Source organism: Ailuropoda melanoleuca, chromosome 14 (assembly GCF_002007445.2).
Source record: "Ailuropoda melanoleuca isolate Jingjing chromosome 14, ASM200744v2, whole genome shotgun sequence".
Taxonomy (NCBI): Eukaryota; Metazoa; Chordata; class Mammalia; order Carnivora; family Ursidae; genus Ailuropoda; species Ailuropoda melanoleuca.
Window position 1 is genome coordinate 2,657,798 of NC_048231.1, and position 14,877 is coordinate 2,672,674.

The 14,877-nt window shown below is 42.3% G+C and overlaps 1 protein-coding gene across 1 annotated transcript in view; it reads right to left on the reverse strand.

Annotated features, from left to right (window-relative positions):
- Nucleotides 1-14,877, reverse strand: part of RTN1 (reticulon 1) — a 213,268-nt gene that overhangs the window by 4,448 nt on the left and 193,943 nt on the right. Inside the window, 5 exon segments of the mRNA XM_019800002.2 lie at nucleotides 17-75; nucleotides 161-207; nucleotides 718-787; nucleotides 2,230-2,368; nucleotides 5,055-5,262. Of these exon segments, the coding sequence (XP_019655561.2) occupies nucleotides 17-75; nucleotides 161-207; nucleotides 718-787; nucleotides 2,230-2,368; nucleotides 5,055-5,262 (523 nt within the window).

A 14,877-nucleotide genomic window follows, 5' to 3' on the forward strand; every position in this document is an offset into this window, starting at 1 on the left:
GCACAATGTGACTTACTTTGCCACAACAGCGTTTATGTGAGTCCTCACAAGTCCCAGATATTGGTCAACCTGTGCCTACGAAGAGGAAGAAATCATGAGCACACCCAAAGGTCACAAGGTCAAAATTTAAGGTGAATATTTGACATCACACAGGACTTACCTGGTGCTTAACATACACTACAGGTACAGTAAACACTGAAACCACGGCTGGGGTGAAAAACAAATACGGTATTAAAATTCTGAGGGTTATCAGCAGGAGAAGCTTTTACATACATTTGTATATAATTATGTGATGTTAGAGCATTATTTTATAGCAGCTAGCATTTTAGCTAAAAGACGGCAGGGCAGTCCATAAGGAAAATAAAGGGGCACCAAGCCTTCTATAAATATTAAGCCATTATTCCTGGAATGAGGATGGACCGTAGCCTCCCACGATGAAAATGAATTTCTGTCCATAACCGCCTGTTGCAAACAGGTATTGACTGGGAACCAAACGAAACTAGCCGTGCTTGAAGAGAAAAAAAACACTTCAGTCTAAGAAATTCAGTGTTAATAAATATTATACCCCCTAACTGAATGATGATGGTCAGGAAACGCCCTGCACCACGTGGCGTTTGTTCCTAGGAATCTATGACAACCAGCTCACAGCTAACGGCCTAGGAAGTCTATGCTCACGGAGCGGGTGAAGTAAGACATGACATGCTCTTCTGTCCTTACCCATGAGCAGCAGGGTCAGCCCGTTGAAGAGAGCGCCGACGTAAGTCAGGAGCCACATCAGGACCGCAAACTGAAGAACAAAAAGATTATCAGAGCTCTTAAAACCATTTGTGACAGATGAGAGTTTTATTTCAGTGACTTTTTTGGATTAAAACTGGGGAAAATCCACCATGGTTTCAATAGGAAATGTAAGCATTTAAAGCTCATCACAGAATTACTGAAAGGGGATCTAGTCTTCACTTCTCTCAGAACCCTTTGTTATAAGATTCGAAGGACTCAATGAAATAATAAGACAAGGGTCAGCAAACTATGGCTCTTGGCCTGTTTTTTATGGGCCCGTGAGTTAAGAATGAATTTTATATTTTTAAATGGTTGAATAAAATCAAAGCAAGAATAACATTTTGTGATATGTAAAAATGATATGAAATGCAATTTTCAGTGTTCATAAATAAAGTTTTATTGGCTCACAGCCACAGTCATTCCTTTATGCATTGGGTTAGGCTGCTTTCCTGCTGTGATGGCAAAGCTGAGTAGCTGGGACAGAGATTTAGGCATGCGAAGCCTGAAGTACTTACTATACGGCCCTTAACAAATAAGGATTGCTGACCTCTGTTCTGGCCCATTATTTTTACATCACACATACAAATAGAAACATCACTGAAAAGCGCTAGGGTAAGTAATTACAATCTCCCCCGGTATCTCTCTCTACTCATTACTTGGAAGGATGTTATTCCAGGAAAGTGTCTTGAGGGTCCAGGGCACGTTACTCACTTTTCCTTCTGCCTTTCCTCCAACAGCTGCTGGGCAGCCCCTGCTATAAGACCCCTGCCCCGCATGCACAAAGCGCTCTGGGAGCATGGGGAACCCATAACAACCTCGCTCAGGCCCTGCTGCAGCCTGACTCACTGACTTCTGGTTTATACATACACTGCAGGGTGGGAAAAGCAGTGTGTTCAAAGCACCCTGGTAAGTTCAGTGAGAGTGCCAGGAGGAACGCCCAGGTGCCTGAGGTCCACTGCCTCAGAGGCTCTGTCTCACAGCCCCCACTACATAAGGACACTTGCACGTCTCACCATTAGCAGAGTCCAGGGTTTCTTTCAGTGAAAAAAGCATAGACGTTTTTCACATTCCCCAAATGAGATTTTTTAAAACATTAATTTTAGGAAATCGGCTGAGGAATTGAAAGTGGTAAGGACGGACAACCTGGTGTATTGTAAAAAGTTCAGAATTAGAAGCTGTGTGACCCTCCGTTGGATGCCGGCTCTGCCAGTGACTCACTGGGCAACCTCGGGCAAGTGTCTTAGCCTCTCTGGGCCGTAGTTTTGGCATGTGTAAGATGAGGGGGAGGGGCTGGGGCTGGCTGAGCTCCACGGGACTGCACAGCTGCAGGTTTTCTCGCTCTAGAGTGTAATCAGCGCTTGCTTCTTACTCTTTAGTTTGTGGTGGTTTACAGGATGCCCTTAGGGAAAACGACACTCGAGATTGTCGAGTGCACGGCGTAAGCAATCGTACTTTTAGGGAGTCCACCAGGTCCTGGACGAGGAAGAGCCGCCTCAGCTCCTTGAGCGTGTTGTTCACGTAGAACTGCAGGCAGTCCGTGTACTTCTGCATCTGCTCCTGAGAGAGGGTGATCTCGAGCTCCAGGTAGGTCCTGTCAACACACCATCCCCACACACAGCTCCCTCAGACGCAAGCTCGGAACAGCTCTGAGGACAGCCGGCTCCCCTCTGGGGGCTGCAGGGCACCGCACACACCCACCGCCACTGCCCGGGGAACCTGGGAATCGCGGCTGTTAGCGGTGCACTGTGACTATTTCTGCATCCCCGAGACCGCGGGACAGTGGGCGCTGACAGTTCAGAGCAACTGGAGGGAAGCCGAGGGAAGTCAGCCCCAAATGCGCTCATTCTCCAGACATCCCTGGCCCACTAGGTAGCTATGAAAGTCCTCGTTTCCCCTTGGCAGCAGGGAGAGGGATCGCCTTTTTAAATAACTGAGGTATCTGAAAATCCTAGCTGCCAATTATTGTTCATTATCAAAACTTTAATATTTCATAATTAAATTTTGGACAATACTTCCAGGTTTTATGCAGAGAGTTCTGAACACTCAAGGGAGCTGGGCTGTATTCAAAAGCTCGCTGTTTCTACTAAGAGCAATATTTTTAGTGACTACAATTTTCAGTTTTTCAAATGATGACATGTGATTATGGGTGGATAAACCAGGCTCCTCAAAAAGTCCATCGTCCTGTTTGGCGAAGCTCCCCACAGAGGGCCCATCCTCCCTTCCTCCTTCTCTCTCTCTATTCTAAGACAGAACCATGTTGTCTACCTAGAGGATATTTCTAGAGTTCTTATAGGGCTTACCTAACTCTGTGAATTGAGATGAAAAAAAGGAAAGTAGCATTTGGTTTGAATTTTAGAGAGTTTACACTAAAACCTTATGGCTTTCCTACTCTTTAGAAAAAAATAGAAAAATGATGATTTGTCCAGATAGTAAGGTTTTTTGTTGTTGTTGTTGTTGTTTTTAAAAGATTTTATTTATTTATTTGACAGAGACAGCCAGAGAGAGAGGGAACACAGGCAGGGGGAGTGGGAGAGGAAGAAGCAGGCTCCCAGCAGAAGAGCCTGATGTGGGGCTCGATCCCAGAATGCTGGGATCACATCCTGAGCCGAAGGCAGACGCTTAACGACTGCGTCACCCAGGCACCCCCAGATAGTAAGTTTTGATCCAAAATGTACTCTGAGTCAGATATTCCTTTTACTGATTAAAAACAACTCAACCAAAGGAAGTTTTTTATTTTAAATTTGTCTCCTAAAGGAAGGAAAAGTAGTTGAGCTAATTGAACGTGACAGTTTTAGGGGTCAAGAATGTGAAAGAAACTAGCCTTCCTTGGATGGCTGGGGGCAGAGGCTGGGGCAGAGCAGGACTGAAGACAGGCACCCTGGTCACAGGCTGGGGCCACTGAAGGAGGCATGATATAACTCTGGTATGAAGACACTCCACTTCTCTCCGCTTCTCACACCTTCGGGGTGGGAACTTGGACAGCCAAGTTATAGCCCAGAAGACCCATGAACTGCATTAGGAGAAGGCCAAATACATCCCATGGGCAAGAATGCTTGGAGTGTAACTGTTTAACATTGAGGTCAGGAGCCAGAGGCTGGGAAGGGAGGTCTGATACGCAGCCTTTTCCCCTTCTGTCAATAAGTCCCCACGACACAGGCATCTTTTCCGCTTTTGAGAGCATAGTGCCCTAAGGCCTTCATTCAGCTGACTGGTGAGGGTGAGCCAGGAAGGCATCCTGGTCCAGCAGCCATCCGCCGCAGCGTCTACAAGGCTCACCTAGGACTCAGAACTGTCCCTCTGCTGCAGGGGCCGAGGCCACCTGGACTGAAGCCTCACTCTGGGGCCACTCCGGGGAGAGGGTGACTCTGAGAGTCAGCGCTGAAAGGCCCCGGGCTCACGAGCCAGAGTCAGGAGATAATCTGGGGCAGAGCGGATCGGCATGCAGCTGCCGGGGGAGCTATGACCTCCCTCTGCCCCGTTTCATTCGTCCTCTTACTATATTGCCTGAAAAACAGTTCCTCCTCGCAACTGATGAATCACTAAACTCTACCTCTGAAACTGACAATATACTATATGTTAGTTGAATTTAAATAAAATTTAAAAAAAGAAACAAAACAAAACAAAAAATCCTTCCTCCTCAATGTTCATTCTAGTCAGACTTCCCCAGTACAAAAATGCAGAGAAGGGTACATTATAAGACTGTTCATAACCTTGCACCCCTCAGAAAGTTGGCCCTTTGGTAGTAAGCTTCCAGAGACCATAGAAATAAAAATCCAAACACCCTAGTCCTGACTCTATGCTAGTCACTGGCCATGTGACTTTGGGCAAGTCACTTAACTTCTTAGACTTTGTTTTCCCACCTGTAAATAGAGATTGCACTGCCCTGCCTTCTTCACAGGGCTGGGAGGATTCATTGTTGACCACTCCTTAAATGATAAAACACTGTACACATATGATGGATTATGATTACTATTAGTAATAATTAAATATAAACTATTAATATTATATGTAAATTTATGTTAAATACACATATTAATTCATTTGTGATAATGAAAATATAAAAAGTCAATACAGCAATAAGTGTTACAATAGGGATAACGGAGTTTTAGAAATTAATTAGAAATATTAGCTATTAAAAGTCAGGGCATTCAAAAGACTCTGCGAGGTCTGTCCGTTCCCTGAGATGCATCACCCAAATGCCCGGGGGCTGAAGCAGAGTCAGAGAGCAGGGGGTCCAGGAGGGGCTGGGCAAGGGCTGGCCTGGCTGGGACACTCACTTGAAAGGGTGGCCCTCGTCGGTTTTCTGCACAGCTTGTAAAACAGACTTGTAGATGCGGAAGCTGATGGTGGCCGAGAGCGCGGCCAGGGCCAGGTAGGCCACGACGCTCACCACGCTGAACTGGGTCAGGGAGAAGAGCAGCAGCAGGAAACTCCCGAACACAATGCTGGTCTGCTTGATGTCCCGCCAGTACAGCAGGTCAATAGCTGCGGAGGAGACAAAACCCACACACACACACACTTAACACTGGCGGTACTGTTGGGGGGCTGCCGCGGGGCTCAACCGCAAAGCTGTGGTCGCTGCACGTCCTCACCTGGCCTTTGCGTTCTCAAGCACGAGTGAGTAGACCTAGGGCTTTGGCCAGGGCACTGACTGTCACTGTATTTTGCTTTGAAGGGCTCGTTTCCATCCCTGAGGATGGTTCATAAATTCACAGAGAAGAGCAGGCCATTGCATCTCCTGCCACCCACACCTCTATGACTGTCTCACTGGGCTGCACCATCAGTGCCTTGGAAACAGAACGGAAAGTACAGAGGGCTCGGGGTACCTGTCCTGTTCCTCTGGATGGCACTGACTGAGTGCATCCTGATGCCCTACTGACAAATGTCATGCCTCAGTGGTGGCCTAGAGGTAGACTGGAGTTATATCATGCCTCCTCCTCATACACATGTCCCTGCTGCTGAGAAGGGGCAGCAACGATGGAAACAGAGGTTCTGGAGAAGTGGTACCTTCAGAAACATGGCAGTGGGGCCAGAGACCCAGCCAATGTCAGAGGTTTCTGAATAAAGACATAGCCCGCCTCCCAAACAAGCAGAACTGAAAAGTTTGTAGCTGTCTCATGAGCCCCTGGAGCTGACATTTGGATTAAACCATTCTGTACAGCATAATCTTTTTGCTCACCTTTTGTGAGTTAAAAATCTGGAATACAGCTTTAAAATCGACAGCACATTTCTCATTTAGTTATTTCCCTCTTTCACTTAGAAACAAAAAATTAAGTTCAAAAGAACAAAGCCATGGTGCTTCAAATTTGATACAAAATGTAAGTATTTTCAAAATTCCTGCCACCAGATTATGAAACAGGCGTAGAAGCCTTGCTAAAGAATGTATGCAAATTTATTCTCTAATTAGGCAAGTCACAAATTTTTTAAAAAATTATGATATAATTGACATCTAACATGGTATAAGTTTAAGGTGTATGACATGTTGATTGGATATATTCATATATTGTAATATGATTGCCATCAGAGCATTAAACTAACACCTCTGTCATAGCACATAATTATCATTTCTTTCCTGGTGAGAACATTTAGGATCAAGTCTCTTAGCAGCTTTGAAGTTTATAATACAGTATTGTTGGCCATAATCATGACGCTGTGCATTAGGTCTCCAGAATTTATTCGCCTTCTAGTCACAAATTTATAACCTTTGACCAATATCTCCCCAGTTCCCCCACCCTCTAATGCCGGCTACCACCATTCTCGTAGGCGCCTGGGTGGCTTAGTTGGTTAAGCGTCTGCCTTCAGCTCAGGTAATGATCCCAAGATCCTGGGATTGAGTCTTGCATCGGGCTCCCTGCTCAGTGGGAAGTCTGCTTCTCCCTCTGCTCCTCTCTCCCTACGCCCAACTTGTTCTTCTTCTCTCACAAAAATAAATAAAATCTTAAAAAAAACCCCACCATTCTCCTGTTTCTGCGAGTTTGGCTCTTTTAGATTCCACCGATTAACGTGATCATACCTTGTCTTTCTCTAACTTTTTTCACTTAGCGTAATGGCCTCAAGATCCATCCATGTTGTTGCAACAAATGGTCTTTATAGAATGTTATGTCAATAAATCTTCAGAAAGAAAAGGCACAAAATTCCCATCTCACAACCGAATGAAAATGGCAGTTGCTTACACTGCCAGCTTCATGTACAGTGTACCTGGAGGCACCTGGTTTATAGAATTAGATCCAGTCATTTGCTCAGAGGAAAACAAAGGTGACCAGGTTGAAGAGAGCGGGGGGGGCTGCTCCCATCATACACAGGAACAGTATTGAAAAGGCCACAAAGCCCGTGACAGCCCTCTGATGCTGTGGAGGGAGTACAAGGAGTGCTGCAGAGCAAAGTATTAACCCTCGGCAGCAGTCTTGCCTCAGGCTGGCTGGAGAGTAAATCAGGGACTGAAGGGGTGGGCTTCTTTTAAAAACTGGCTGAGGATATCTCAACAATCTGAAGCTGGAGAGGGAATTTACTTTTGAGCTGATCTGTCATCCATCCCCACCTACACCTCACCTACCTGGTCCACCACTGACATTAACGCACAAGCTCGCAGTAGTCTGCCGTTTTGTTGGCAAAAATTTGTTCTTTTTCTCTTACGACACTTTTGCGTAGGAAGTAGAGGACAGAATCACAAGCATGTTTTGGTGTGAAATGAAGATTTTTTTTTTTTGTCTTTTGAGTGGGGCTGGTTCTACAAGTAGGTTTCCAGGGGCAAAGGAAAAGCACTCTTGCTCTAAAGCCTCTCTCTTCTCCCCACCCCAATCACCAGTCACACTGACTGACATTCTACTATTAGAAATTCAGTCCTTTAGATTAATCCTTTTTATCTTTATATTTATCCTTTTTATCATTTTTTTTTTTTGCAAAGATCCCAGAAGGGGATAATGCACTAAAGATTAGCTTGTCAGTAACAACAAAATACAAATGAGTTCACCAAATGATTTTTGTTTTAGAAGAGTTTGTTGAGAACAGAGCACCAAGGTAATAATCCTTTTCAGGGGGAGAAGAGGGATCTTTTAGAAGACATGACACAAGAAACCCCTGGGCCTCTGAGGGTAGGTGATAGAAGTGGGAGGAGAAAGGTTCTCCACAGAAGCTTAGTGCTCCCTGTGGTTGAGTGGGTTTGGAGCACCGAATTGAAGTAAGCCCAGGCTTATGTCCAGACCAGCAGGGCTAGAGGTCCCTGGGGAACTGGAGCCTCCTAGCATTTATTCTGTTTTATGTGGGGGAGCGGGGGTGGAGAATAAAAAGACTAAAACATCACCATTATCTGCAATGTTGCCTCCCCCCCATTTTGTTCATGTAGTCAGTGTTTTTTGAGCAAGAACTTTTTTTAAGTGCCAGGCTTTGTGCTAGGTGCCAAGGATATCAAAATCAATGAATTGTTTTAAAAAAAACTCTACACACAATTAAGTTGTAATCTGTTTTATGATACCCACAGATTCACATGGCAGATGCATTTAGAAACAAATACATTATAGGGGCACCTGGGTGGCACAGTGGTTAAGCATCTGCCTTTGGCTCAGGGCATGATCCTGGCGTTATGGGATCGAGCCCCACATCAGGCTCTTCCACTATGAGCCTGCTTCTTCCTCTCCCACTCCCCCTGCTTGTGTTCCCTCTCTCCCTGGCTGTCTCTATCTCTGTCAAACAAATAAATAAAATCTTTTTTAAAAAAAGAAACAAATACATTATAAGACAGCATGATTTGTGCTAAAGGGGACACTCGTTAATGCTAAGGTAGGCTTATCCACCTCTGAGATGATGTGAAGGACATGGGAGATCCTACAGGAAATTTTCAGGCATAGAAAACATAAAATCTGCTACTACCAAGTGAACCCCCACTTAAACTGCTTAACACTTGTTAAAAATGGTGTACCCATCTAGAAAAGCCTTCTGAATCTCTGGATACCTGTTCAAACAGCCTGAGAATGGCGGGACTTTATGAATAGAAACTATGGGCAGAGAGTGTGGACCATTAGCTAAACAACTGTAGTTCGGTGTAGTCATTACACAACAGGTGTTTCGATCCACGTTAAGATTGCTGGAGGTTTCTGATGAGGAGGTTAACAGAAGATTCATCTTACAACATCAATAAGACATTTATTCTGGGTACTGTGACATGGTAATCTATTTACATAGATTCTGACATGTTCAAAGCACTTTCAGACATTACCTCATTTAAACTTCACAATCAACTCAACTGGATAGGTATATAACAGGTGAAGAAGCTAAAGTTAAGAAATCTGTCTACTTACTAGTTAACGGGAGAAGCAAGATCAAACCCTAAGTTTGATGCTTCTTCTAAAAAAATATAAGTTGCCTCTCTCACATTACGCGGTTATAGTTTGAATGGTCCCTGAAGCATGTAAAATTAATTTGGGTAACCTGCTTTTATTTAAATCTGCTTCCAGAGCTCGATATTTATAGTGAAAGTTTGTACGTGAAAATGAGCCATTATCAACAGTAAACAGTCATTGGTCATCTATTCATCTAGTAAAACCAGGAATGAAGAGATCATGAAATTCTGTGTCCTGCTTCTAAGGCACTTAAGATCTAGCTGGGAGGACTGACATTCATTTTACAAATACTGAATGATTGCTAATATATTTTGTGTCATTGGAGGTGGCAAAGTTGAGTTCAAGGAAGGGATAGTGCTGGAATTGATGAAAGAGGACGTGGGATGGTTTGTGAATGTAGAGAACAATTTGCTAAGGAAATGGAGTGGATAAAGGGAAATATTATGAAGGATTAGTCAACAAGAATGGTGACTAATTAGCCGTGGGAGAAAAGAGGAAGAGCTAATTAAGGGTGAAGGCAACATTTCAAAGCTGGGTGACTGAGTGATCAGTATCATTGACAAAAACAGGAAATCGGAGGGGTTGCTGGTTGGGGATAGAGTGAACACTTGTTTTTAAACCTCCAGGTTCTAACATGATGACATCAAAGCAGGTCATTTTAACACAGTCTAGTGCAGAGATGGGATAGGGATTACCAGTGAGATGAAGCTGACAATGACAATGCTTCCTAAAAGCTTAGAAATCAAATTATTTGTTTTTTTAGGCTTTGTCATAGTAGCCCTGAGTTAAATGGCCAGTAATATCATAGTCCAATGATATTGAGATGAATATGTACAGTAGGAAACTGGAAGTGCAAGACTGAGATTTAGGAAAGAGGGCTGAATATTTACATTTGGGTATATTCTGAGTAGAAAGGATGATTGAGGCCATGAGAGTGGAGGAAACCTCCAAGACAGGAGAGACTAAGAAATGCAACTGAGGATGAAACCATAGTTCAACATTCAAAGGATTAAGTGGAGCTTATCAAAAGAGTCCCATCTGAGTGTCAGCATGGGGACCCCAACAGTGTAGGTTACAACAGTCAAGAAGAAGGAAATCTTCCAGGGCAAAGAGGTAGATTACAGCGAGGGATGCTGAAGACATAACAAGGGAAATGATAACTGAGAAAGGACTCTGGATTTGGAGACTGGAAGGTCACTCATAACTCAGCAGAGAGTATTACCAGTAGTGAGGGTGGAAGCCATATTGTAAATGGCTGGGTAAACGGCGGAATGTTCAAAGTTATAAGAAAGATGGCAAATACAATGATAGTCTGGGCAAGTAGCAGCAAAACAAACCCTTAGATTGAGCAAAGCCTGGGAATATTAATGGAAAGGGAGGAGTGAGGATTCAGGAAAGAGAGAGATTTGATTGAGCTAAGTCTCAGAGAAGGGGAGAAAGGATAGGATTCATCATTGCTCTTTCTTTTCAAGGGGAGAAGGATGAAAAGAATGGGTAAAGAGGGAGAGACAGTTTGGGAACATAGGGGTGTGACTGCAGATATGTGTTTCCGAGGTAGAAAAGGAACAACGTAAAGTGGCTGAAAGTGGCTTGAGGTAGATTTACTCAAATCCTGGAAAACGAGTTAGGAGGCCTTCCTGAGACTGAGGACGATAAGGGTAGGACTTGAAGAGATTAGGAAGGGCCCACACCTACCTTGTTCAGTATAGTAGTGATGAGCCACGTGTGGCTACTGAGCACTGGTCCCAAATGAGACATGCTGTAGTGTAAGCGACCTAGTCCAAAAAAAGGATGTAGAGTACCTCATTAATACTTTTTTATATTGATATTTGTTGTTGAAAGGTTAATGATCTGCGCGTGTTGGATTAAATGTATTATCAAAATTAATTTTACCAGTTTCTTTTTACTTTTAATGAGGAAGCTACTAAAAATTTTAAAATTTCTAATTAGTGGCTCACATTTTATTTCTATGGACAGTGCTGATCTAGGAAAATACAGTATGTCAAAAAGGAATCAATAAAAGAACTGCCAGAAAGTAAAGAGGGTTTGGTTAAAGTCAGGGATCGCTAGTGGATCCAGTCAACAGCGTTAGAGGCTGGGTGTTCCAAGCAGTAGATGGCGGAGCTGAGTGAGCCAGGGCTGTGAACTTGCATAAGCAGCATGTTTAGGGGAGTCGAAAATCCAAGAGGACAGAATTGAAATGAACCACTCGGGCTAGGAATGACAGTCAGCCAAGACTACTGGGGACTCATGGGCTGGGAGAATGGCAATGGCTGCGTGTGGTCAAAGTGACAGTAAATGGCCTGTGATGATTCAGTGGGAAGGGTAGGAAGTGATGATGTGTGATCAGAGAAGAGATTTTCTGTGTTCCAATCTGCTGTGTAAATGATGACTTTTCACATTTTAATTTTGCTTAGAGTGATGTAAACTTGTGTAGGAAGCTTTATAGTCGCTGATCCAGAAAAATGGATATTTGGATAAAATTTCCTTAAAACCCAAGTAGAAAAAAAAAAAAAGTAACTCTGTAACTGTGACAAATTACCCCCAGGAGTCTTTGGGTACAACAAAGTACAGATAGCTTACTTTTCCTTTAATAATCCCCCTAATGCAGAAAGGTCATACGAGAGTTTAAACACCTGAGCCACATTCATTAAGCGTACTCACGAAGGCAGGTAAATAAAAGGCCAAGTGAGAAAATTCTGTTTATAAGACCAGCATTTCATCAACCCGATTGTTAAAAAATGATATGCTATTGACTCTAATTTGCTTTTCAGCAAGCTTCCTATAATCGACTACAATACTTGACTACCTTCTGAAAAGAATTAAAGGCTTGAAAACCTCAGTTCATTACAACCCAGTGTCCAAAGCAGTGATAGCCAGTTTCTCTGATTTTCATGAGGCCAACAAAATATCACCACAAAAAGTTAAGAGGAAACAGTAGTAACTTTCCCTACTTTAACTTTCCGTCATTTTGCCATCGAACTGGAGAAACGTAATGGAAATCGATGTAATAAAAAAGCTTGAAACATGCACAGAGACCTTCAAAGATGACATCTACTCAATGACTCTATGAGCTTCCTTGCCATGAAACAGTCTCATACATATGTTTAAACTTTAAATGGTAATCCAGGGACCCTGAACTTGGGGCCAGGGGGAGAGGAGGGTGGCGGTGGGGAACTGCTGGGAGGGACTTTAAGACATCTGCAGTGATTCCATTTTCCAGGCCCTTCCTTCTCACTGCTTAAATGCAACCAGTATGACTGTCAAGAGAAAAATGCCAGCACTCTTATTTCTAGATGTTTAAATAATTCTGCGGATATTTTGAAAGAGGAGATACATGACAGCTGGCATTCTGTGTGGACAGTAAAAGAGCACAGCATTTATTCCACATGCTGGTTCTAACCCCAGGGACCACATTTCTCCCTGTGCTATGAAATTAACGCAATGATGCTTAGACCCGTCGTCACCTTTATGGGGTGGAGCTGGCCAGGGAATGAAACAGCAGGGCCCAGTATTTAAGACAGTGTGGCCAGCTCCTCCTGCTAATTCTTTTAGCAAATGGGCTCATTTGGAAGGGTCTACACAGGGCAACTGGCATCAAAGGAAGAGATGGCCATATGGAGAGAGAGATAGGCTTTGGGCACATGGTAACTGAGGGAAGCACACAGAAAGATCTGCGAGGTATTAAATAATGGATGTCCTTGTGTGATTTTTCTTTTTTAAGCTTCCTGACTTGATCAATAAAACTGCCACACCTTAAAATCCATCATTGTATTGGAATAGAAAAGAACCATGGAGATAGACAGCTATTACTTATTTGTAAAGACTGAATATATTGAAAATTTTTGACCAAGACCATAATGGCAAAATGTTTCTTGAACTAAAGGATAAGGAAAAGGAACAATCTCTCATTGTACCTCTGTTCCATTCAATAAATTATTATGTCCTTCTTGATCCTTATTACCACTATATTGGATCTGCAGTTTGGTAAAATGTTTCTGAAAGCAACGCATACTCATTGTTTATTGGATAGAACTGCAATAAATTCTAAAAATTAAAACCTGTTACATTTATGCTTTTCATCTGTTCAAAATCAACATCAGTTTCAGCAAAGAGCTTCTAAGTAATGCTTGAATTACAAGACAACTTTACTCAGATTTAACTTAAAAATATATTTGGAGGACATAGACCTCTATACTTCAAAGTTCTAAAACTTCTAACAAATTTCTTTTAATTTTATAAAGATTTTATTTATTTGTTTTAGAGAGAGAGGGAAAGAGGGAGCCTGGACGAGCAGGGGGAGGGGCAGAGGGTGAGAGAAAATCGCAAGCAGACTCCACACCAAGTGTGGAGCCCTACACAGGGCTAAATCTCATCACCCTGAGATCATGACCTGAGCTGAAATCAAGAGTCAGATGGTCAGTTGACTGAGCCACCCAGATGTCCCACAAATTTTTTATCTTATTTGAAATATATGCTACAAATTTGGAATACATTTACAATGACCAGGGTTTTAATGTAATTATTATTATTAATTGTCATCTAGGCAGAAGATGGATTTTAAAGAATTATTAATGTCAAATTCTTCGCTTTCAAACTGTGAGCTTAATTATAAGGCAATCATGTTTCTTTGAATGGTTCTGTGTACTTTCGTAAGAACTGGAAAGGTGACAATATGTAAATATTAATACATGGCCAAATGTAAATATTAATACACGACCACAACTTAGGAGATCAGGTTGAGAAGGATGGGAAATTTTGTGGTGATGTACATTTAATTATTTCCAAAAAGAGAGGTGATATTCTGGAAGTTATCCACCCACATTAGCTTTTATTTGCTGGATTTAGTGAATTTTAACATTTAATTCTACTATAAGGTAATTTAAAATATATCAATTACTTCACAGATTCTGTTCCCAAATGTATTAACTAAAGATTAAAGAGAACTGAATAAAGAATATAATTTCAAATATAAGGAGGAAATGGGAGAGAAGGAGACAGGGAGAGGGAAGGAAATAGAGCAAAAGGGGAGGAGAGTGAAGAGGGGGAGAAGGAGAAAGGGGGAGGAGAAAGAGGGAGAGAGAGAAACCTTTTCAAAATACTGACGAAGGAGGGGCCTGCTCATTCGGATGGAATAGGGATCTGCAATCATAATCCTAATGCTTTAGAAATACACTATCAGGTATAGATTGGGCTTTTAAATGAAATAAAAATTAATGCATGGAAATCTGAGAGAAATCATAGATTTGAAGATGTGGATTTAGATCAGCATTTTTTCAACCTTTCTCACCCATGATGGATCTTCCTTTACAAAAAAAAAAAGTTAGACCCCGCAGAGAGTCCATTTGTACATCTAAAACCAAAACATGAAAGTAAAAAATTATTCTATTTATCATAGACTTTTTCTTAACTTTAGGAAGAATAGCTCATACAGTAAAGAAACATATATCTTAAGTTCAGCAATTCTCTCAGTTTCATGTCAGTTTCTTCCATTAAATTACTTCAAATACTTTTTGAGACAAATATAATCTTGTTTTATAAAAGCTGTTTTTGTTGCCAAACGAGTCTCTAGCTTCATCTTACACGGTATGGAGATACTGGACAATATTCAGCAAATATTAATGCTGATTAATTCTAGGTGGTAGAGCTTTGGGCGATTTATGGATTTCATTTGAACCTCTCTTTAAAGAACTGGAAAATTTCATAATGTGTATGTATCACTTTTAGAAAAAGAATAAAGCCATTATTCTCTCCCCAAACTTTG